General features: G+C 45.6%; 2 protein-coding genes across 12 annotated transcripts in view; one reads left to right on the top strand and one right to left on the bottom strand.

Annotated features, from left to right (window-relative positions):
- Window positions 1-1,721, top strand: part of LRIG1 (leucine rich repeats and immunoglobulin like domains 1) — a 113,622-nt gene extending 111,901 nt beyond the window's left edge. For both annotated transcript variants that reach the window (XM_040246606.1, XM_040246608.1), the window contains one exon: window positions 28-1,721. In XM_040246606.1, the coding sequence (XP_040102540.1) occupies window positions 28-287 (260 nt within the window). In that variant the 3' untranslated portion in view covers window positions 288-1,721. The remainder of the gene's footprint in view (window positions 1-27) is intronic.
- Window positions 1,637-26,106, bottom strand: part of SLC25A26 (solute carrier family 25 member 26) — a 143,633-nt gene continuing 119,163 nt past the window's right edge. For 3 of the 10 annotated variants that reach the window (XM_040246612.1, XM_040246617.1, XM_040246618.1), the window contains 4 exons: window positions 14,371-14,440; window positions 8,278-8,342; window positions 7,249-7,322; window positions 1,637-2,886 (listed from right to left, as the gene is read on the bottom strand). In XM_040246612.1, the coding sequence (XP_040102546.1) occupies window positions 2,769-2,886; window positions 7,249-7,322; window positions 8,278-8,342; window positions 14,371-14,440 (327 nt within the window). In that variant the 3' untranslated portion in view covers window positions 1,637-2,768. Of the gene's footprint in view, window positions 2,887-6,987; window positions 7,154-7,248; window positions 7,323-8,277; window positions 8,343-14,370; window positions 14,441-26,106 lie in introns of those variants that run through there. The other 7 variants (XM_040246609.1, XM_040246611.1, XM_040246614.1 and 4 more) reach the window with 5 other exon arrangements.

The following is a 26,106-nucleotide window of genomic DNA, read 5'->3' as shown; positions in this document are numbered from 1 at the left end:
CGTGGCCTCTCCTTTCTCCCCTCCTAGGGGCATCCTCTTGGACTCTAGCACGGCTGTGTGAGCCGGACTCGTTAGACCTCCAGCCTTCATCTGTGTTAACTGCAGGCAAGCCTGAGCTCGCGGACGCCACCTCGGGCTCCCCTGACGCGCCCGGTGAAGGCCAGCACTTGCTTCTTTCCAACGGACACATCCCCCAAGCCTGTGACTCTGGTTCCGAGTCCACCCCCCTGACAAGACAGGCCCCTGGGAGACGGAGCACACCACTGCTGTTTGCACCGAAAAGCTAGGCTTTGTCTACCTCGGCTCTCATGGCGTCTGCAGGAAAGAGGTGGGTGAGGCCACGAGGGAGCCTGGCTTCGGGCATCGCTGATTTGTACATAGTTCTCACCTCCACATGGAGCGGCAAGAGTCTGAAAGGACTTGCAGTGGAAGCACAGAAATGCAAGAGGCTAGCGTGTACAAAAGGTAGAGAAGTATTTGGTACCCTTGTACATAAGAGTTCTCAGAGATGCCATATATATTATTATATATATCTTTTACAGAGGCTATTTTAATCTTTAGTGCATGGTTAACAAAAATCGTACAATGTTGACAATATTATTTTTCATACCTGGTTGCTGTTTAATTTTGGAGGGGGGATAGTTCTGGTGCCTTAATGCATGGATGGAGTTCCTTGAAGCTACAAACCACATTTGTTCACAGGAGGTTTTGGTGGTGGGTGGAAAGGAGGTGCTCTGGCTTGGTACAGACCCTGGGATGCTTTACCACCAGAGGCTGTGTTTGCAGTGGAAGCAGCTTCCTGTCATGGTTGCTTGTGTGTGGACAGTGTTGCGGGGACCTCCCCGTAGAGCTCGGAGGGGCAGACGTCACATTCCTTCACGGTGAAGGCGTTCTCGTAGGTTTAAGTTCTTTCTCTAACAGGTGGAAATAGGTTGTTAATCCACTACAAGCAATTGGTTCCAACAATTAGGATGCCTTTCTTCCTTCTGTGAGAAAGGCAGATGTGGTCTTGTCAGTATCATTCAACGGTCATTTGAGGCTTTTTAATAAGATAGAGGCTGCTGGTGGTGTTGGTACCTGTGGATTTTTCAATAGTGATGTTGTAGTTCTGCAGACATAATTAATATTACATTGGCCTTAGGGGAGAAAAAAACCCGAGCCCTCGCTTTTCAGGGCTCATACGTCTCTACTGAGGATCCAGAGCAGGCCTGGCCATGTCCTTCCCTTGCCCAGATGGCCCCGGGCTTGCACTCTCAGAGATCAGCCCCTCGTCCTGGGTTTTGGGGATTTTTGCACTTTTTTTGAGACCTGTTGCTAACCATCTTGTGAGTGCCAATGTGTATTTCAGGAAAAATTACATTGAAACAAGGTCCTTAAAAATCTCAGAAAGCCAAGTTCCTTTAGCCAGAAAGCTGAAGGGGCCGTGTTGATGGAATGGTTACTTACCTATGTTAAATTTCACTGCCAGGTGTCACCACTGCTCCAGAAGGTAAGCACATCTAGAGTTCTGTTCTCAAGTTAACTGAGTGTTACTTCCACAAAATATGTGAATTTGCTGCTTCTGAGAGGCAATGTGAAAGAGGAAGTATTACTTTTATGTACAAAGTTATTTATTTATAGAAATTTTGGTACAATGTACATTGAAAAACATGTAAAATATTGAAGTGTCTAACAAATGGCATTGAAGTGTCTTTAATAAAGGTTCATTTATAACATGTTAAGTGTGTGGTGGGTTGTTTTATACCTACATTAACCAGCCGTGCTTCATCCTGTTTAATTCCAGAGACTGCCTTTGTAAGGGAGTCATCCTGCTGTAATTAATTACCCTTTCACTTCTTGAAAAGGAAAAAAAATTTAGTCAAAGCAACTGTATACTGTTGCTCCAGGGAAGACATGCCAGCTCCAGATTCCTAAGATTTCTCTCTGAATTTTTCTAACACCTGGAGCTTATTAGTCAAGCTCCAGAATGGTGACCTTACTTCGTCTCTTTGATTTCCAGTGTAGACCTTAAAATTCCTAACAGTGAACCTTACTGATTAGGAAGGATGAAACCACCCTATTTCCAAAGCCAGCCCCGGCCCTTGCTTTGAGTCTGAAACAGTGAGAGAGGTCAGTGACGGCCCACCTAGTCACTGAGCCGAGACTGGGTTCTCTCTCACGAGACACCACATGAGCAGCTGGACACCTCTCTGTAAAATAATACAAGTGTGTTTATAGGTGAAATCTGATGGTCATTAAGACCAGCAGCTTGGTTACCCAGCAAGGATGCTTGCCGTGCACCTGTAGTTCATTCTTTTTACACAAAGCTGTAAGCTGATGCAACTAGAATTAACCCAGGGGAAAAACCCGCCCACATCCCCAGCTTTTCCCTAAGTCTCCTTCTAGCTGTTCTTTTAGAACTGTAACCATCCCTGCCTTTGGCTGACTCCACTATCAGGTGACAGGAAATGAAAGATCAGATACAGATCAAATGAAGGCTCTGGAAGGGCCTGGACTCAGCATTACCATGCTTATTTATTAAGGGGTTGAGAAAAAAAAATGTTCAAAGTACCGCTGTAGACATCATTTTCTCTCTCAACTCTGGCAAACGAGCCGATGACGTCACCCAGCCAGCCTGCAGCGCGGAAGACGTGTCCTCCATGTTGTAACCCGAGCGGGACTGGACTTCCCGCACTGTCTCGTTGTTCAGATGGCTGGACAGCTGCTCACTGGAAGGGAAACTCTTCCCACAGCAGGGTCCTTTCTTGAAGGGAGGGGCCATCTCTGATTCAGGGGCTCTCTCTGCCAAGTTCCAACAGAAAACTGCGAGTTTGGTCGTAAGCACCAAGAAAGATGAAACCTCCCAGACTGATGGCTGCCATTCGAGGGAAGACACCTGCAAATAGTCTGGTGGGAGGCAAGAGGAGAGGTTTAAAACCTGTGTGTGTAAAAAAGGCTAAATTCCAACACCCACAGCTCGCTCAGCTTAGCACACCACGCTCATTAAACCCCGCATAGCACTTAGACGTGTGTGTTTCTTTTCAGAATGGCACTTACATTCCCGAGCAGACTTGCTGGAGCTGGAGCCCAGCTGTCTGTCGGCTGAAGTGGCCGAATACCAAACAGAGCTTACTTGTGAGCACCCACCGCTAAGTCCAGCAGTCAGTCCAAACTCACTCGACCCCCACAAGAGTTCTGTTAACAACTCTCACACCATTTGTGTCTTCCAGACACGATGAAATGGACTTTTTAATAAAGCTGTCAGTGAGCTGACTCCTGGGGAAGGCTGGAGCCCCCACACCTTAGACCTGAAGTGGGCCCTGGGCATTTCAGGAGATTTCCAACGACTCTCCTGCTCCTCCCTGTGATTCACTTGGTCCCATTTTGTCCGTAAATCCCCACAAATGTGATGCCACTTGGGGAATCCAGTCTCCATGGATCCCGTTTTCTTTCTCTTCTAATGAAGGGCAACACAGATGGATTGTTCCAGCTGGGAGGGGAACAGCACCTTATTATAGGTTTTCTCCCCAGGCCCTAGGGAAGGCCAGTCACCATCAAAGTTGCAACTTCTGAATAAGCAAAGAAATGCAAAGTACAAGAACAGTGTTACTGGGGTTGTAAACTGGGCAATCATTGCTTACTACACTCCCAGAGCAGCGCACAGCTATTTGTTCAAAGGTGGTCAGCCTGGTTTCGCTGATGAAACAAAACCTGCAAAGAAACCACTCTCAGATTACAGATTCTGGTTCAGGAGACAAACCTGGGAGATTCTGCAACTGAAAAATAAGGTCGTCCGCAGGGACTCACATGGCAGACAGACAAAGTGCGTTCTAAAAGAAGTCCCAGAGCAGTGTAATATGACTGCATGTTGGACAAACACAGCTGACATGTGTCCTCAACTTTCTGAGGAGACTTTCCTCGCCTATGTGTCTGTAATAATTCAACCTTTTTACCAACAGTATTACTTGTATATGCAAAAAACAAAATTACACAGTCAGAACTAGTGAATTCACTACTACAAATACTTTGGGTCAGATCTAGGGAGGACAGCTGAAAATACATACATCATGCCAACGGGAGCCTGGAGTAGCATTGACAGTCTGGGAAACCTCCATGCTCAGCTAAAGGGAGACTCGCCAAGACCTGGACAGGAAGGAGGCCTCACAAGGGCAGCCTAGTCCATGGCTGCCCGGCTGCCCGGCTGCCCCGTCAACTGCCAGGAGAGGCCAGCTCCCTGCTCCTCAGACCACCCCACCACGCAGCCCTCAGCACTTCTGAGGAAAACAGACTCGAGAGGAGTTCTGGGGGGTCAGTGGTTTAGTTGGCTGAGAATTTAACTCATCAACTAAAATGATACCCCAAATGAGAACCTCTCTTTCTCGTCCACATGAAAATTCTACAGAAGATGAAAACACATTTGTAAGGAAAAAGCTGTTTAGCCCAGTACCGTGCAAATTGTTTCTATATGAGGTGTCCCTGAATTTCTGCATTGAGGCCCCTAGGTCCTTCCGACCTGGAGAACAGCTTCACCTCCCCGCCCCCACCCCACAGAGACGCTGGCCGGGAGGGCACGGGGCTGAGCTGCGGAAACTGCATTTGCCACAGGAGCCTCCCTCCCCAACTTGTTTCCACAGCCCGTGTCTCGTTCTGCTCCCACTGCTAAGGAGCTCAGCTGCGCCACGCTAGGGGCAGACGGAAGCAGTTTACGGCTTCACTAGATGACAGCCGAGTCTGTTAACATCATTACAGCCTTAACATAGAGTCATTTGTCCAGTGAGCACCCCAACCAGACCCAGACACGGGGGCTGGAGCAGAGTGGAGCCTCGCTGGAGGGACTGCACGCGGGAGAGCCGACACCCCGGGCGCCACGTGAGGGGCTCGGCAGCGGCGGTGAGCACGGGAAGGCGCAGGAGAGAGCCACAGGCCAGGCGACGAGCTGGAGTGCGGAGCAGCGCCGGCTGGACAGGCTTCCCATCTGCCTTCAGCCTGCTGTGCTGGATGAGCGTTTGGTATTTTCATTTGAGAAACCAAGTTGCCCATGGGCACATCTGCCAAGTCTGTGCCATATGGTTACCCCCACCCTCCCCAGAGTGACCCAAGCACTTCCCTGCTTTAACAGATGCCGAGAGCTCAGCACCAGCCCCGAGCTGGGCTTGGGGCGTGGAGAGGTGTGTACATGTATGAACCCTCTGCAAAGCCGGCAGGCGTGTTCCAGGACCTCCAGGCGCCCTGGGGACTTTGCGCGGAGGACAGAGGAAGCAGCGGAAGCCCAGGCCCACTGCTCGGAGCAGCTGCCCATGCCAGCAGGGCCTCTGCCCTGCCCACGCCAGCAGGGCCTCTGCCCTGCCCACGCCAGCAGGGCCTCTGCCCTGCCCACGCCAGCAGGGCCTCTGCTGCCTTGCCTTTTGTTACAGTTCCCTCGTCAAATTATTTGTCTCTTATCACATTAATGAGAAGCTAATGAACACTCTGCTAAGGACCGCACTGGGCATACCAATGGGAACCTAAGACTCAAGAAGCTTCTGGAAGATGAGATCCCTTCACAGGGCTGACGGCAGGGACAGGGACAGGCCCTCTGCATGAGGATGACACCCTGTCTCTGCCTGCGATCCTGGCGTGGCCCCACGAGGGAGCACCCAGTGACGCCACCACCAGGACAGGGAAGGTTAAGTTTTAATCATCTCAGGGAAACCTCTCCTCCGCAAGCTTCTGGTGCCGCGGTCCCACCAACAGAGCCACCCTCACACACACCACCACCTTCCTGAAAACGGCAGGCAGGCTACAACTCCACTCAGACTCCACAGGGCTACGGTCTGGGGCAGAGACCAATAGTTGCCAGAGACTCTTAAGAATGATATCGAAACAGATGGGTAAAATTCGGCATTCTGACATGATGACCTAAAACAGCTACTGCACGCAACCACTCTGTGTGGCCCAGTCACTATCTGAAGCCCAAAGAGTCCTTTCCGGGCTACTTCCTAGCTCTTTTTCTGCCCCCTCCACACACCATTTCTTTCTTCAGGAGGAATAACATCAAAATCGACGTGTCTCAACAATGAGCAACCAGATTCCTATGTCCTCACCATCGACTAGCCGGGAGTCACTGACTCAAGACAGACAGGCTACGCCCCTGCCCTCCCGGGCTCGCCCACTCCTCGGGTGGCCCGGCCTCATCTCCACACCCCGTGTCCTTCAGGCGCGCAGCACCCACCGCGAGGAGGCACAGTCACTGAGGCCACACCGCCAGCTGCCGTGAACAGAGGACAGGGCGCTCTGTTCACGGTGGGTGTGCCGTGAACAGAGGACAGAACCCCTCACTGGGGCCTGGCTGACCTGCGCCAGGCTCTCCAGACTCAACCAGCTGCAACAAAAACTGCCAAATGGACACAAAACTAGCCACAGAACCGATGGACACAGCTCTGCGACGAGGCGGCAGCACTACTGTGCCTTGGCTCTTTCATACCAGCCTTGTCACCAGGCGCCCTTCAATCTTCCCTGAACGGAGGCTGGGCTCTCAGGAAAATCCCTGGAGATGATTCCAGAGAAAACCATGATTTCACCCGTCTGTACAGATCCCAACCTGCAGACAGCTTTGGTGCTTAGTCGCTTAGTTCTGTCCCATGGACTGTAGCCTGCCAGGCTCCTCTGTGCATGGGATTTCCCAGGCAAGAATACTGGAGTGAGTGGCCATTTCCTTCTCCAGAGGATCTTCCTAACTCAGGGATCAAGCCTGTGTCTCCTGCACTGCAGGCAGATTCTTTACTGCTGAGCCACCAGGGAAGTGCTTGGACAGGTTTGCATGCTGTAAAAGCAATACTGAAATAGCATTTTAAAGAGAGCTTTGCAGGACACCATGCGAGAGTATGAAGCACCTGGCTGACGATACAAAGCTGTGGGCTTCAAGGGAGGTATCACACACTGTGCTATGTTGAAGGTGGTAACTAATACTAGGTAAAAGTGTCCCAAACCACAAATGCTTTCTTCTAACAATGCTGCCTTCGTCACTACCTTACACAAGCGGACGCTGGCTTTCTCCCTGCTGCAGCCCAGAACCCGGCAGGGGCCCCACACACGGACATCACCCGACACCGAGATGGGACCCACTGGCTGCAACCCTGTGTCAGCGCGACTGTGTAACAGCACCTCACATACGCAACATCAGACATGACGTCTTCTATGATCAGGACGAGCAGAAGGAAGAAGGGTGGGTGTGCCTGACGCTGGACTAGAGAAGGAGGAGGGTGCAGAGGCTTCCCCTCCTGGCCTTACCCCGACAGCCCCTGTGTCCGCCAAACCGCATGCAGGGCAGAGAGGATATTCCCACTTGCGGTGCTGGAACCAGCCTGCAAGGAAAGACAAGGCGAAGACATCATCCACAAAATTCCCCAACCCACTTAGAGCTGGCTCTCCGACACCCTCCCCTAGGACAGTTTCAGGCAGACTGGGTAGTCCCTAGGGAATCAGCTCCCTGGCTCTCACTGGACTAGAAGCCCTCACATCCGAAGCCGCCAGCAAGCACTGATCTGGCCCAAATCCCACCCGAAGCAGCTTTTCCAGGTGAGTTCTCTCACCATCAACCAATGAGCAGAGCTTGCCCAGACAATTCACATACAACTACTGACCAGGAAACCGATGGGAAGCGGTGTAATTGATCTGAGAAGGGCGGGGAGTAATCAGTAAAATGGCATTATGAAACTTCTCTCAGTAGCCAATGTACACATCTAATAAAGAACACTACGTTCAGTTTCAAGCTGGTTTTGCCCTACAAAGCTTCATGCTGCGATCTGACCTTTCAGAGTCATCGTTTTGGTTCAGGTATGTTCCATGGACTTCTCTGAAGTCTTGATGCAGTTGTTTTAAAGATAATTTTTCTTCATGGCATTTGTTAACAGTTCTGAAAACTGTCCTAATTCATCTGGTGAAAGCTTAATAAGCATGATATAAGTTCAGAGCCTCATACTTGCTGCCTGGCGTGAAGCAGGCCAACTCTCTGAGCCTCACGATTGTCACCAGTAAAAACAGGGAGTTTCTGAAAAGAGTATTACCAGCCAGAGGCCCTACCCACCCTACCTGTTCACATAATATGGAGGAAAATGATGTCAAACAGACAGCCATCACAGTGATTCCTGTGGATAGTGCTTTGTCCAAAGGCAGCTCCATTCGTGATTCAACAGGCAGCGTAAGGCTGCTAACTTACAGGTATTATTGCCACCTTTGTTCACTGTAGATACGCATAAGCCCTGGCCCTAATGGAGACAAGCATCTGTTGTGTCTCTGATACATTATTTTACCACTTACCTTTGCCAACATGATTCTTGTTTTGGCCACATCCAGAGGCGTGGTGACTGCAGCTGCAAAGCCACCTGTGCACATAAAAACACGCCACACACAAGTGAGGCATTGTTTACCACGTTATACGGCATTTTATAATTTTTATTCTAGAATTCCTAGCTCCACCAAAAATACTTCTTTATCATTACATCCACTTGACTGATTCCAGAACAGGAAGCACACGGGCAAAATCTTTACCCACACGCTCTGCTGTGGGTGATATCTCACTGCGTATCAGAGAGGTGACGGGATATTTTATATGCTCAAGTTTAAAAAAAGGCCCCGCAATGCATCTTGCTCTCTTGGGAAGTAGCTCACAAACCTGTGTGCCCGGGGGATCTGTGGTCAGACCCCGCCCCGTCTGAGAGGCGCTGCTGCACCCCACAGGTCTCAGGGGTCCGTGCCTTCCACGGGCCTATCCTCTCTGACTCCAAAGCGCTGCTGTGGTTTCTGCTCCAAGGCAAAACTGGCAAAGGGAAACGTGTATTGCTGTGGGGGCTTTGGGTATACATGGCTGGGTTTTTAACGGTTAAGAGAGTAAGTTTTTCTGTATTTCCAGACTTCTGGTCAACAGGACAGCTAGAGTAACAAGATTTCTAAGCTCATTTCTTGTTAGAGTCAGTCTTGATCCAAGCCCGAGTTCTCCCTTGTGACTCTGTCCTCTTTATTTAAATTCCGTGACTGCCAAATGGATCTTCAGAAAACCCACATATTTTAAAGGGGTCTGTATGTACAGACAGAGGAACTGGAAGACTTTTTCTTTTTTCTTTTAACAGAATTCACAGTATCTGGTATCAATATTTTATTCAGTATGATACAAAGAGATATTGCAGGCCCCCAAAGTCCTAAAAAAGACGGAAGCAGTAAGCCCAAAAGGGTTTCCCAAGATTCAGCTTCCACGACCCACAGTGAAGTTGGACAGTTTTCTAAGAGCTGAGCACAACACATGTGTGAAGGATGCTCCAGAAATAGCAGCCTCTCCCTCGTAAGTTCTGGGCTGTGTGGACAAGGAGGTCATTTGATCTTTGCCAAATATCTTTCTAAATATGTTACTGAAATAAGATCATTAAACTGAACCTCCTCCATTTGGTAACATTAGGTTATTTATTATGCTGCTGACTTCTTGAAAGATATACCCAGAAGGGCACAAATCTTAGAGCTAAAGAGTAAAACTAGAAACATGCATGCTAGGTTGCCTTTTATTTTAGCCACCTCTGAGTTATGAATGGGAAACGTTTTCCTCCCAATTGAAAAGGTGCCTGAAATTCAGAGACCTGCTAAACTGCAAGTATTTTTAAAATTTTGTGGACTCAATCCTCAAACGCTACTCTCTTTTTTAAACCACTTAACCATTTACTCTGCCTTCGATACTCAAAGTCACATTATCTTGGCTCCAAAAGCAGTACCCTTTCATTACACAGTGACTTTCATAGAGGAATAAGACAGACACAATTTGTCCAGTTGTTTAAATTCCTAAGTGCATGACCATTTTCCTGTTTGAAAATGTTTCAAACTGACCTAAACCAACTAAACAGGCTTAAAAATTGACAAGGACATTATCAGTCCCCCGTCGGACCACTCAAGCTCTCACGAATCACCCATGTTGAAAAGTATTTGTCTTCTACTAAGTTTGGATACTGTAAATTGAACTTATTTTGGCCATCAGCGAAGTTCGCCATTCCTTTAGAAGCCTGCCAGTATTTTCCCAGTGATTTGTTTCCTGAAAGTAATATGAAGAAAAGTGAGACAAAAACACATATGCTGAAATAGGTCCTAATTTTACTACCATGAAGGAAGCTTTATTTTATGAAAGTTATTAATGTCAATTTAAATGTCTTCAAATATCAAAGACTGCTTTAATTCACAGACCTCACAGTGTTTTTTTTATGAGGCTGTAAGAAGGACTTGTGAAAATCATGTAATAGAATAACCAGTCATAATGGGGAGGGAGCCGGGGAGCTGTATTTTCAGTTAAAATGCAGTTACTTTCTACATTTTACTTAAGGGAACTGTAAACCTCTGGTAATAAATACAAGGAACACGCTAACGTATTAGACAGGAAATAATTATTTGGTATAGCAACTGCAGGCTACTTTAGTGTTCAAATCACACGTGAAACAATTTTCTATGTGTTCACTAGAGATACGTTTGTACTTAATGTTAGGCTAACTGCTTCCAAGAACCAGATTTGGGGGAAATTAGATTTTTACAGTGAAACAACATCTCACGTGTCCTCAGGGTTCTCTCCCCTCCAAAGGGGCCACCTCCCTACAGTAAGTCGAGCTGTCATCTCCAACATCTGCTGGGGGCGGGGCAGGGCACAGCGGTCGGGGGCTGCCCTGCACCGTCCCCCGCGCACTAGCTGGGAACAGGAAGGGCTGCGCCAGAGGAGAGCCCCAAACAAATGGGGCTTCAACGACAACAATGGCAACAAACGTGTTTCCGTTTCTTTTAGACTGTATTGGGCCCTGTCATTTGTTACCCAGATAATCCTTCACCCCGTTATAGAATTTCAAGCCATGGCTTTCCGTCCTTCTCCCAGAGAGTGTAAGTGTTCATTACAGGAAATGAATCAAAGAACATTAGAATAGCAAATATCACTATACAGCAGATGTCATTATTACGCAGACTGAATGATGGTTTTATGTTTAGGAGTTAACTTGAAGTGAAGAAGCTGGCAACAGTTCTAAAGTTCATCTCCCCCCCAACCCCCAATTTAACCCCTGACCAGAGGCCAAGGGAATTTCTGAGCATGACGAGCCATCAACACCTCCAATCTCAAGGGACATTTTTGGATATTTGTGCCAAGTGGTTCATAAAGCAAGCATGGGCAGCAGACAGCTCCAAGGATGACCAGAGAGTGCTTGTCTATGATAATTTAATCATCTTAAACTTGGAAAAGTGCACAGGGATGAGAAATAAGATTTCTGGTTTAAGGGCAAGTTTTATCATTGCCTTTATGGCCATGTAAGGCGAAAACATCTGAAAGGGCAGCGGGTAAGCACGCCAGATCTTATGGGCTGCCCCATGTGATGAGTCGTGACTCACGTCTCTATACTGTGCAGTACACAATCTTGCAGCAAATTCTTCCAGAATATCACTTTTCCACAATGTGAAGTTTTTTCCAATTATGCTTATCTTTTAGAAAGGTTTTTAAACAGTCACCTTGTTCCTCAGGGTCAATATTTGTATCAACTGAAATTTCAAAACAAGGAATGTAAACAAGAAACCTATTTAATTTTGTCTTCTGTTAAAGACATGTACATCTACTAACAATTTTCTGCAGACCTTGGGCAAATTCCTATCAGACATCAGCTGAAAAAATAAGATAATTGTCTTGGAGGAGCTTTTAAATCTATACCCTAGTAGAGGCAATGATTAGGTGTACTAAATTTACTAATGTGCTTTCTTCCCCCCCATGCAATTAAGAACTACTATGATGATGACATCTTTTCATTTCCTGACATCTTTTACTTTTTACTCAAATAGTAATTTCTCAAATGTAGCTCTACAGATTACCAAACACTAACACCCTATGCAGGGGCTTCCCAGGTAGCTGAGTGGTAAAGAATCTGCCTGCCAGTGCAGCAGGTGCGTGTTCAATCCCTAGGCCAGGAGGATCCCCTGGAGGAGGGCATGGCTACCCACTCTAGTGTTCTTGCCTGGAGAATCCCATGCACAGAGGAGCCTGGTGGGCTACAGTTCATGGGTCACAAAAGAGTCAGACACGACTTAGCGACTCGACACCACCGCATACTATCACCTACCCCAGCAACAACCTCTTCATGGACGGGCAGGTCCTTCTGTGTCAGAGGTAAGGAAGCTGGTGCCTAGTGAGGCCCCGAGGTCTCCTTCCTCAGCTGCGGACAGAACAGAGGTCTGACAGCCCTGTGACTCGGCCAGGTCAGCCAGCACTGGAGGCTGCAGCTCTGGGCGAATCCACTGGCTGCCCCGGCCCCAGTTTCCCCACTGACCCAGACAGTGGATACTGGTTATGCAGGAAGCAGACTGCCCACCTCTCCCCCACCCACGGTAAACTGATCGGACACTCACTCCCTGTGGACTGAAACTCCACGGTGACAGCCGCAGGACGGGAGGCTGAGCCCTGCCCAGATCACATATTTCTCATTCTCAAAGTCAGGCCACCTCCCCAACCACACATGCGCAGAAAAGGTCTTGGACATCTAAGGGGAGTGACATTAAGAGATGCATCAACGTCTGCAGTAGAGCCCACCTCGGCTTGACAGACATGTGCGTGCACACAGAAGAGCCTGAGATACACCCAGTCCGGGTTGTGAACCGGGCAAACCAAAATGACTGGCCCAAGGAAGCGGGGAGAAATGCCTCCTCACGGGAATCCACCCTGCCCCGCGGGCACGGCTCAGGGACTCAGTCTGCCTGTGGGGGCTCCTGTCCACACATACCGCACTCCTTTTCCCACCTAATAAATACTTCACCTTTCATCTCTGTGGGAATTTTCTTCTGCAAAGTTGAAAAGCCAGGGTCTTGCACTGACCACTGGTCTACTGGCCAAGATTCGGTGCTCTCACCACCGTGACCCGTTCTCAATCTCTGGCTGGGACCGAAGCCCTGCTTCAGGCGGCTGCCAGCCGAGACCCCCGAGATCACTGATACCAAGTCTCTCCGCCTGCCGCCGCAGCCCCACCTCCTGCCACCTCTGACTAAACTAAGTGCTTACTGCCTACCAGACAATGTTTCTCACAAAAAGGAACACACACGTCCTTAAGAGGAATGATACAGTTGCAAGTACATCTTTGAATTAGCTCCTTAAAGAAGCCAGAAAATACCTACATATTTGTTTTAACACACAGACAATTTATAGTATGTTCACTTTAAGAAGTGGCCTTCCTTATCCAGTATGACTCAATTTCCAGAATGCTCACTTCGCCCCCAGGCCCCAGAGGGGGTCCACAGACAGACCCTTGTAGGTCCCGGGGAGTAAGGACTCCTGACCACTGGCAAACGAATCAAGACCACCTACCCACTTAACACAGCTAAGGACATGGATCATGTGGAAACAATTGCCCGTCATAATCAATCCAAGCTGGCTTCGTATCTACAGGCAATAGTCTTATTTTGGATTATCAATTCTACAAGTCAGATGGGTCCAATTATTACTACAGGATCCTATAAAAATGTATGTTTTCTGTTTTCCTGATCACTGTAACAAAAAGTCCATCCAATGACCATTAAAACAAACTGGAAATGAATTTTTTTTTTCCCACTAAAGCTGGTATCCTAAGCCCAAGTATCTGTCAGTTTATGGTGTTTGCATCAAAACCAGCAGTTCATAGTTTTCTGGCAAATCTCCGTTTCAATTCATTTCAACCATAATTCTCACTTACCTTTATTTGCAACAACAAAATGCCTTTCTCTCTCAGACTGTTACACCTCTCACTTACTAGATTCTTTCCAGTTTTTGCATTCTCCCTAAAACCTCACTGGAAAATGTGTATGACAGAGTGATGGATAGCACAACATTGCATATTGTCACTCTGCTCTTTGTTTAATGTCTAGAAAAACGCCCACGTTTAGATCTCCGTATTTTCTACACCGTGCAGTTTAGCCCTCGGTAAGTTGTGGGGCAGCCTCTGCTCTCCTGACACTAGTTAATCTACGAGGCTGTCAAACATGTCACATGGACCGTGAATCACTGCCTCCTGCAGAATTCGCTGAAGCCCCCCAAGAAGTGCTCGAGGCAGACAGCTGCACTGTGGGTCCTGCTCCCACAGCTCGGCTCTGTGCAGAGAGCCCTTGCTAAGTCATCTTCAGGGTAATCCAAGGGCCTGAGTGAAGGCTTTAATAAAAAGAAAGTGAAAAATTTGTCAAAAACAAATTGGCTGTCTTTCAGACAGACACCTTTTTAGCCGGAGTTCCTCCCCCAACAACACCCACCCAGACACTCTTTTCTCAAACTAGTGGAACTCTCTTCTTCTAAACAATCTGGAATTTCTGAAGAATGTTGTTTTTGCATAGTTAATATTTTCACATTTTTCTCCCCCTTCTTGGTCTTTCCCAGTATAATATAATCCTTTGCACCTGCAAAAGCTCCACAGACTGCTGACTGCCAAGAATCCACCACATGACCTTGCCTCCAGGACCAGAGGGCCTGTGGTAAAGGAGAAAGAAAAATACAAGTTATTAAATATTTGAATTCATCAGAACCTCCTGTGGGTTAGCTCTGGGGATGGGAACTTAAGTGAGAAGCTATTTTGGTGGCATTCCTCACTGATGACATAAGTGATTTTCCCAAGGACTTAACGGCCTTCTAAAATAAGTCAAAGAAACCAGGGGGACAGGGACATTAGCGAGCCCAAAGGAAACCATTTTCAGAGAATACGTGTGATACACATACACATATATACACATTTATATGTAAGTATAACATAAAGACACCTTTAAGACAATGTAACATTTAAAATACCTCCCGTATAACTAAACATGTAAATACCATAATACACAGATTAGTCCAAAGCAGTGTATACCAAATTCCACAGTTCTGTTTTCAGTCTTTAGCCATGCTGTACATGTCTGAAGGATACTGATTCTATTACTAAACAATGTAAAGTTCCTCAAAACGCTTTCACACCGCTCTGTGTAATATGTGTAACATAAAACTCATACTGAGTTTCAAACTAGGCAAGACGATGGCAGGGGTGTGGTGCCTTGCTTGCTGAGATTTTATGATAAACTAGAAAATGAGACACAGTCATTTTCAAATGGTGAAGAGAGAGTCAGGCCCTGGTTCAGCCTCTGAACACATATCAAAACCCGAGACTTCCCTGGTGACCCAGTGGTTAAGAATCTGCTTTGCACTGCAGGGGACATGGGTTTGATCCCTAGTCAGGGAACTAAGAGCCTACCTGCCACAGAGTAACTAAGCCCCAAGCCACGACTAGACACTCCACGGGGAAGATCTCCACGTGACCCAACGAAGACCTCCCAATACAGCTAAATAAATATTTTAAAAAACAAAACAAACCGAAACCAAACCAATCAAACATACCGGGGGAAAAAAAAAAAACACCCACAATCCTCATAACAATCCTAAGAGTCGGGTCCTGTTGCTAGTCTCGTTTTATCCAGGCTTTCTAACAGCAGAGCCTACACTATTTATTTTTGCTTTTAGCTTTCTTGAGGTATAAATGATACCCAATAAACTACATGTATTTAAAGCAGGTGATACAGTAACTTCTGATACACATACACATGAAACATCGCCATGGTTAAGATAATGAACGTATCCATCACCCAAAAAGCTCTGTTGTCCCTCTGTCATCCCCCTTTCCTGACCAAACCTGAAACATCTGATCGATCCCTATAGATTAGTTTGCCTTTCCTGGAATTTTATATAAATGTAATTATACATTAACTTTTTAACACAAATTCTTTGCTTCAGATTCTTTGTATGATTTGCTCATGTTAATGTGGGTATCGATCATCTGTTCCTTTTTATTGGTTAAATGATAGTCCATTGTACAGATGTGTCATTATTTGTCTATGTATCTGCCTGCTGATGGACCTTCGCGATTATTCCAGTTTGGGGCTACTACGAATAAAACTGTTAAGAACATTTATATTTATGATTTCATATGGACACATGCCTTCATTTCTCCTGGAAAAATACCCAGGAGTGAAGTAACTGAGCCACCTGGCAGATGTATGCAGGTACACTTTTTAAGAGACTACCTAATTGTTTTAGAAACTGTTGTACCATTTTACATTTAGACCAGTTTCTTTACATCTTTTCCAATATCTGGTATTGTCAGTATTTTTAGTATTTTACCATTTTAATTCATATGCAGTAGTATTTCACTGTGGTTTCAATATGTATTTCCCTAATAATGCTGAGCTCCTTTTCATGTAATTTTTTTTACCATCCATAAAATATCTTCTTTATGAAGTGTCTGTTCAAATGTTTTGCACATTTTTATTGGGTTGTCTGTTTTGTAATTATTGAGTTTTGACAGTTCTTTCTTAATTACTGCCTTTTTTTTTTCTTGCCTTACTGAACTGCTTCAGGCCTCTAGCATAATGGCAAGTACCGCAATAAGGACAAAGAAAATCAGAAATAAGACCTCTTAAATATATTCATTACAATGGTTAGAACAGTATATATAATATCCTGTCAATGGTGGTGTGACATTTTCACAGATGATCAAATATACCACAACTAACAAATGGGACCTATTTAAACTTAAAAGCTTTTGCATAGCAAAGGAAACCATCAACAAGATGAAAAGACAACCCACAGAATGGGAGAAAATATTTGCAAACGAAGGAACAGACAAAGGATTAATCTCCAAAATACAGAAGCAGTTCATTCAGCTCTATATCAAATATAATAATAATAACCCAATCAAAAAATGGGCACAAAGCCTAAACAGAAATTTTTCCAAAGAAGACATATGGATGGTCAATGTACATGAAAAGATGCTCACCACTGCTCATTATTAGAGAAATGCAAATCAAACTACAATGGGATACCACCAAATAGCCATCATCAAAAAATCTACAAACCTGGACTTCCATGGTGATACAGTGGCTAAGAACCCACCCCACCCCCACCCCCCGCAATGCAGAGTACATGGGTGTGCATCCCACATGCTCTGGAGCAACTAAGCCCATGTGCCACAACTACTCAGCCAGAGTTCTGCAAATAAGGAAGCCTGTGCACCTAGAAGCTATGATCCACAGCGAGAGAGGCCACCACAACGAGAAGCCCGTGACCGTGAAGAGCAGCCCCTGCTCACTGCAGTTAGAGAAAGACTACTCGCAGCAACAAAGACTCACAGCAACTGAAAATAAAATTAAACCAATAAACTTCACTTCGAAATTAAAAATCTACAAATCCCTAAGTGCTGCAGAGGATATGGAGAAAAGGGAACCCTCTTGCAGTACTGGTGGGAATGTAAATTCATACAGCCACTATGAAGAAGAGTATGGAGGTTCCTTAAAAAGTTAAAACCAGAACTACCAGCAATCCCACTACTGAGCATATACTCTGAGAAAGCCGTAATTCAAAATGACTTATGCAACCCAATATTCACTGTAGCACTATTTACAATAGCTAAAGACCTGGAAGCACCCTAAATGTCCATCCGTAGATAAAGATGTGGTACATACATAGAATGGAACATTGCTGTTTATTGCTAAGTTGTGTCTGACTCTCCAACTCGAGAAGGAACAAAGATGCTGAGCCAAAGGGGAAATAATGCCCAGCTGTGGATGTGTCTGGTGGTGAAAGTAAAGTCTGATGCTGTCAAGAACAATACTGTTTAGGAACCTGCAATGTTAGGTCCATGAAACAAGGTCAATTGAAGTGGTCAAAAAGGAGATGGAAAGAGTGAACCAGCAACATTCTAACAATCAGTGAACTAAAATGGACTGGAATGGGTGAATTTAACTCAAATGACCATTATATCTATGACTGTAGGCAAGAATCTCTTAGAAGAAATGGACTACTCCTCATAGTCAACAAGAGTCCGAAATGCAGTACTTGGGTACAAACTCAAAAAAAAAAACCTGGAAATATCTCTGTTCATTTCCAAGGCAAATCATTCAATATCACATAGTTCAAGTCTAGGCCCCAAACACTAATGCCAAAGAAGCTGAAGTTGAATGATTTTATGATGTCCTACAAGACCTTCTAGAACTAACACCACAAAAAGATGTCCTTTTCATCATAGAAGATTGGAATACAAAAGCAGGAAGTCAAGAGATACTTGGAATAACCGGCAAGTTTGGCCTTGGAGTACAAAATGAAGCAGGGCAAAGGCTGACTGAGTTTTGCCGAGAGAATGCACTGGTCACAGCAAACACCCTCTTCCAACAACCAGGAGACAACTCTACACATGGATGTCGCCAAATGGTCAATACTGAAATCAGACTGATTATATTCTTTGTAGCCATACAGATGGGAGACTGTATAGATGGAGAAGCCCCATACAGTCAGCAAAAGTAAGACCAGGTGCTGATTGTGGCTCAGATCATGAACTCCTTATTGCAAAATTCAGACTTAAATTGAAGAATGTAAGGAAAACCACTAGGCTATTCAGGTATGACCTAAAATCAAATCCATTATGATTAGACAGTGGAAGTGACAAATAGATTCAAGGTATTAGATCTGATAGAGTGCCCAAAGAACTATAGACGAATGTTCCTAACACTGCACAGGACATGGTGATCAAAACCATCCCCAAGAAAGAGAGATGCAAAAAGGCAAAACGGTTGTCTGAGGAGGCCTTACAAATAGCTGAGAAAAGAAGAGAATTGAAAGGCAAAGGAGAAAAAGGAAAGATATACCCATCTGAATGCAGAGTTCCAGAGAATAGCAAGCAGAGATAAGAAAGTCTTTTAAAGCAAACAATGCAAAGAAATAGAGGAAAACAAAAGAATACGAAAGACTAGAGATCTCTTCAAGAATATTAAGAGACACTAAGGGTACAATAAACAGAAACAGTATGGGCCTAACAGAAAACGAAGATATTAAGAAGAGGTGACAAGACTACACAGAAGAACTATAAAAAAAAGATCTTCACGACCCAGATAACCATGACGGTGTGATCACTCACCTAGAGCCAGACATCCTAAAGTGCGAAGTCAAGTGGGCCTTAGGAAGCATCACTACGAACAAAGCTAGTGGAGGTGATGGAATTCCAGCTGAGCTGTTTCAAATCCTGAAAGATGATGCTGTGAAAGTGCTGCACTCAATATGTCAGCAAGTTTGGAAAACTCAGCAGTGGCCACAGAACTGGAAAAGGTCAGTTTTCATTACAATTCCAGAGAAGTGCAATGCCAAAGAATGCTCAAACTACCAAACAATTGCACTCATTTCACATGCTAGCAAAGTAATGCTCAGAATCTTTCAAGCTAGGCTTCAACAGTATGTGAATGAAGAACTTCCAGATGTACAAGCTGGATTTAGAAAAGGTAGAGGAACCAGAGATCAAACTGCCAACATCCGTTGGTCATAGAAAAAGTCAGAGAATTCCAGAACATCTATTTCAGACTAGGCTAAACCCTTTGACTGCAAAGATCACAATAAACTGAAAATTCTTCAAGAGATGGGAATACCAGACCACCTGACCTGCCTCCTGAGAAATCTGTATGCAGGTCAAAAAGCAACAGTTAGAACTGGACATGGAATGACAGACTGGTTCCAAATTGAGAAAGGAGTAGGTCAAGCCTGTATATGTCACCCTGCTTATTTAACTTGTCTGCAGAGTGCATCATGCGAAATGCCAGGCTGGATGAAGCACAAGCTGGAATCAAGATTGCTGGGAGAAATATCAATAACCTCAGACAGGTAAATGAAATCACCCTAATGGCAGCAATGGAAGAGGAACTAAAGAGCCTGTTGATGAGGGTGAAAGAGGAGAGTGAAAAATCTGGCTTAAAGTTCAACATTCAAAAAACAAAGATCACAGCATCACTTCATGGCAAATAGATGGGGAAACAGTGGAAACAGTGAGAGACTTTATCTTCTTGGGCTCCAAAATCACTGTGGACGATGACTGCAGCCATGAAATTAAAAGACGCTTGCTCCTTGGAAGAAGAGCTATGACAATCCTAGATAGCATATTAAAAAGCAGAGACATTACTTTGCTAACGAAGGCCCATAGTGTCAAAGCTATGCTTTTTCCAGTAGTCATGTATAGATGTGAGAACTGGACAATAAAAATGCCAAAAGAATGGAATGCTCAAGTGGCCAAAGAATGGAAGCCTTCCAACTGTCATCTGGAAAAGACCCTTGAGAGTCCCTTGCACAGCAAGGAGATCAACCCAGTCAGGAAATCAAACCTGAATCCTCATTGAAAGGACTGATGCTGAAGCTGAAGCTCTAATATTTTTTGGCTACCTGATGCAAAGAGCCAACTCACAGGAAAAGACTCTGATGCTGGGAAAGAATGAAGGCAGGAGGAGAAGGGGATGACAGAGGATGAGATGGCTGGATGGCATCAACTCAATGGACCTGAGTTTGAGCAGGCTCCAGGAACTGGTGAAGGACAGGGAAGCCTGGCGTGCTGCAGGCCATGGGGTCGCAAAGAGCCGGACACGACTGAGCCACTGAAGAACAACAATATAAAAGAGAAATGAAACTGGGCCGTTTGTAGTGAAAAGAATGGACCTAGCATCCTTCATACAGAGTGAAGTAAGAGAAAAACAAATATCATATGTTACTGAACATAGAGGAAATTTAGGAAAACGGTACAGGCGAAGCTATATGCAGGGCAGGAATACAGACGCAGATAGAGCGAATGGACATGTAGACACAGCTCGGGGGGGGGCAAGGCTGGGAAGGACTGCAAAAGCAGCACACACCTGTGCACCACCACGCGTGAGACAAACGCTGCTGGCGCGCTGCCTTTAAATATACACACACATATATACACCACCACGCGTGAGACAAACGCTGCTGGCGCGCTGACTCTAAATATACACACACACACACACACATATACACCACCACATGCAGAACAGACAGCTGCTGGTGAGCTGCCTCTAAATATACCCACACACACATGTACACCACCACGCGTGAGACAAACGCTGCTGGCGCGCTGCCTCTAAATATACACACACACACATATACGCCACCACACGCGAGACAACAGCTGCTGGCGTGCTGCCTCTAAATATACACACACACACACACACACACATACACCACCATGAGTGAGACAACAGCTGCTGGCGCGCTGCCTCTAAATATACACACACACATACACCACCACACGTGGAACAGACAGCTGCTGGCGAGCTGCCTCTAAATATACACACACATACGGGCACCACCACGCATGAGACAAACGCTGCTGGCGAGCTGCCCCTAAATATACACACACACATATACACCACCACCCGTGAGACAACAGCTGCTGGCGAGCTGCCTCTAAATATACACACACACACACGTACACCACCACGCGTGAGACAGACAGCTGCTGGCAAGCTGCCTCTAAATATACACACACACATATACACCACCACGCATGAGACAGACAGCTGCTGGAGAGCTGCTGGCACCCAGGGGCCCTACTCGGCGCTCTGCAACGACCTTGACGGGGGCTCAGAGGCCCATCACGAAGTCACGGTTCTGTACGTCAGAAACTACCGCCACACTGTAAAGCGCCCATCCTCCTAACACACACACACACACACACCCCAAGAACAGCTAACTACACACACACACACAAAGAACAGCTAACTACACACACACGCACGCACGCACGCACACCCCAAGAACAGCTAACTTAGTACTACCTTCCTACTTCAACAATTCTCTACTGAAAATATACTTGGAAGGCTGAGAAAGCTGCTACAGAAATGGAACAGACACCATGTAAGCAAACCAAGGCATCTATATCTCTGTCAGCTTTAACAACGTTTCTTCAGTCAGACAGCTAACTATGTAACCTGCCTAACAAATCAAACGTATAATAGTGTGCAGTGTCAGAGAGCCAACATTTCCTTCCACCTAACTAATGAGATTGGTTACTTGGAAAGCATGTTTATTGAAATCACTGGACTAAGAGTAAAGCTAATCAAATAGACTTTTACTTGTGGAAGTAGATTAACTAGAAAAAAAAGTTTGATCAAAAACAGCTTTCTAAAGACAGTCTTGCCATTAAGCAGACTTTCTGGTATTTTTCTGTAAATGTTCTAATGTTTGCAAGTATAGATATCTGTGTGCTTTTGTAAAAAACATTATTTTCTCCAGAGCTCTTACCAGTACTGGAGACAGCCTAAGGACCAAATCAGGAGAACAGCAACTTTTTATCTGTTTATCTTTTTTTCGATTTTTGGCCACACTCCACGGCATACAGAACCTTAGGTTTGCCAACCAGGGATCAAACCAATGCTCCCTGTTTGGAAAGCAGAATCTTAATCACTGGATAGCCAGGGAAGTCACAACTTTTTACTTTAAAGGTGGCAAAATGTTTATTTTATCAGGCTAATGCCAATATGGAGAAGGCAATGGCACCCCACTCCAGTACTCTTGCCTGGAAAATCCCATGGACGGAGAAGCCTGGTAGGCTGCAGTCCATGGGGTCGCTAAGAGTCGGACACAACTGAGCGACTTCACTTTCACGCACTGGAGAAGGAAATGGCAACCCACTCCAGTGTTCTTGCCTGGAGCGTCCCAGGGACGGGATAGCCCGGTGGGCTGCCATCTATGAGACCCGCACAGAGTCAGACACGACTGACGCGACTTAGCAACAGGAATGCCAGTTTGAACACTATACTTTGCTGAGTTTTCAGGAAACTGACACAAAATGTAAAATATCAATGGTCATTCTGGAAATGACTGAAAGGCATCTTCAGTTTCTCCTAGAACCTGCAAGGATTCCACAAAGGTTGCTCCAAACAGACTTAAAATGCTACAAATAATGCTGAGTTTGCAAGTAGTGTGCGTGTGCTCAGCTGCGGTCATGCCAGACTCTCTGCGACCCCACGGACTGCAGCCCACATGGCTCCTCTGTCCATCAGATTTCCCAGGCAAGCACGCTCCTCCTCCAGGAGATCTTCCTGACCCAGGGATCGAACCTGTGTCCCCCGCATATCCTGCACTGGCAGGTGGATTACTTACCACTGAGCCACCTGAGAAGGCCTAAAATAGCTAGTAATAAAGAACAAATAATAAGATGTGTATTACATGTCATACAGGAGAAGAAAAATCAGAGACACTATATAATTCATTGAGCATTTACTCAATACCTACTAGGTTTCAGGCAGTGTAGAGTCAGGGGGAAAAAAAATAGCAGTCCCCAGGTCTAATATTTGATGAGGTTACAAGGAGGACAGAGGAGGTTATAAGAGGAAGAAGGCCTCACAGAGGTGCCTGCTATAATCTAGGGAAGAAAACAAAATTGTTGCCGGGGGGGGGGGGGGGCAGTGGGGGTAACCACTGGATCAAAATAGACCCAGATGGCTGAAGACACAATTTAAAAATAGAATCTCCAAAGATAATCATAACTTCCCACTATCACCTAGGCAGAATAACTTAGCCTAGAAACATAAAAAGAGATCATTTTTTATTAGAAAAAGATACTAATAAATAAAAAAATCTCTAGAACCAAAAGATTAAGATTTAAGTGAAAAACTTCCATGGCAAACACAGAGCATTATAACAGGAACCACGCTACACTCACACAGAACTTACTATGCTCCAGGCACCAAACACTTTACATACATTAACTCACATAATCCTAACCACAATCTTCCAAAGTATTTGCCATTTAATCATTTCACAAACAAGGAAGCTGAGGCTCAGAGAAGTTAAGCACCTTACCAAAGTTTAAATAGGCAGTGACAGAGTTTATAAATGCTCTGACTTGCACCAAGAGGTTAGGGGTATCTTGAAAGCAAACAAAAGGTATCTCTAAGATATTTCATAGTTCTATATACAGATGACAACTTTTACTAGAATGATACCAGAATAACCAAGTGAATGAACAAACTATGTCAATGTCAAAAATAATGTGCTTTAAATAATATGAATTTTCTAATGCAGCTCAATATCAAAAAACAAACAAGCTGATCAGACAATGGGGAGAAGATCTAAGCAGACTTTTCTCCAAGACAACATACAAATGGCCAAGAGGCCCATGAAAAGATGCTCCGCATCACTAATCATTAGAGAAATGCAAATCAAAACTACGAGGTAGCACCTCCCACCAATCAGAACAGACATCATCAAAAAATCTACACATGCCTAAATGCTAGAGAGGGTGTGAAGAAAAGGGAACACTCTTACACTGTTGATAGGAATACAAACTGATATGACCCCTGTGGAGAACAGTACAGTGGTTCCTTAAAAAACTAACCACAGAACTCCCATATGACCCAGCAATTCCACTCCTGGGCAGACATCCAGAGAAACGCCTAATTCCAAAAGATCCACGCACCCCAATGTTCGCTGCAGCACTAGTTACAACAGCCAGGACATGGGAGCAACCTAAGTGTCCATCAACAGAGGAATGGATGAAGATGTGGTAAATACATGCGGTGGAATGTTATTCAGCTATAAAAAGGAACAAAACTGTATTTGCAGAGATATGAATGGACCTAGAGTCTGTCATACAGAGTGAAGTCAGGAAGAGAAAAACAAACATCATATATTAATGCTTCTATGTGGAATCTAGAAAAATGGTACTGATGCACCTAACTGCAAAGCAGAATAGAGACACAGACGCAGAGCACAAACATGTGGACATCAAGGGGGTGAGGGGTGGGATGGACTGGCAGTGTGGGACTGACTGTGTCCACTACGATGTATTAAGTAGAACTTAAGGCCTGCTGCACAGCACGGGGGGGTGGGGAGAGGTACAATCTGTTTATAGGACATATGTTCAACTTTAAACTTTAAAATGCATTCCAATATTCATTTTGTTGTTGTTTAGTTACTAGCCAGGGTCCTCTGCAACCCCATGGACTGCAGCCCACCAGACTCCTCTATGGGATTTCCCAAGCAAGAATACTGGAGTGGGCTACTGTTCCCTTCTCCAGGGGATCTTCCTAGCCCAGGGATCAAACCCACATCTTGTACATTGGCAGGCGGGTTCTTTACCACTGAGTCACCAGGGCAGCCCCCAATATACATTGCTGCTAAGTCGTTTCAGTTGTGTCCGACTCTGTGTGGCCCCATAGACGGCAGCCCACCAGGCTCCCCCGTCCCTGGGATTCTCCAGGCAAGAACACTGGAGTGGGTTGCCATTTCCTTCTCCAATGCATGAAGGTTAAAAGTGAAAGTGAAGTCGCTCAGTCGTGTCAGACTCTTAGCGACCCCAAGGACTGTAGCCCACCAGGCTCCTCTATCCATGGGATTTTCCAGGCAAGAGTACTGGAGTGGGGTGCCATTGCCTTCTCCACCAATACACATTCAATTCAGTTCAGTCGCTCAGTCATGTCTGACTCTTTGCGACCCCATGAACCACAGCACGCCAGGCCTCCCTGTCCATCACCAACTCCCGGAGTTCACCCAAACTCATGTTCATTGAGTCAGTGATGCCATCCAGCCATCTCATCCTCTGTCGTCCCCTTCTCCTCCTGCCCCCAATCCCTCCCAGCATCAGAGTCTTTTCCAATGAATCAACCCTTCGTATGAGGTGGCCAAAGTACTGGAGTTTCAGCTTTAGCATCAGTCCTTCCAAAGAACACCCAAGACTGATCTCCTTTAGGATGGACTGGTTGGATCTCCTTACAGTCCAAGGGACTCTCAAGAGTCTTCTCCAACACCACAGTTCAAAAGCATCAATTCTTTGGCATTCAGCTTTCTTCACAGTCCAACTCTCACATCCATACATGACCACAGGAAAAACCATAGCCTTGACCAGATGGACCTTTGTTGGTAAAGTAATGTCTCTGCTTTTGAATATGCTATCTAGGTTGGTCATAACTTTCCTTCCAAGGAGTGTCTTTTAATTTCATGGCTGCAATCACCATCTGCAGTGATTTTGGAGCTCAAAAAAATAGTCTGACACTGTTTCCACTGTTTCCCCATCTATTTCCCATGAAGTGATGGGACCAGATGCCATGATCTTCATTTTCTGAATGTTGAGCTTTAAGCCAACTTTTCACTCTCCTCTTTCACTTGCATCAATAGGCTTAGGTACGGACAAATACTGTTTGATTCCACTTACATGAGGTACCTAGAATAGTCAAATTCATAGCCAGGAAGTACACTCATAGACGCTGGGGATAGGGGTGGGGGGTGGGCTGGGGAATGGGAGTAATTAATGGGACAGCTTCAGGTTAGGAAGATGAAAAATT

This window comes from Oryx dammah, unplaced genomic scaffold (assembly GCF_014754425.2).
Source record: "Oryx dammah isolate SB20612 unplaced genomic scaffold, SCBI_Odam_1.1 HiC_scaffold_9, whole genome shotgun sequence".
Taxonomy (NCBI): Eukaryota; Metazoa; Chordata; class Mammalia; order Artiodactyla; family Bovidae; genus Oryx; species Oryx dammah.
Note: the sequence above shows the minus strand (reverse complement) of the source record. Positions and strands in the feature narration are given on the sequence as shown.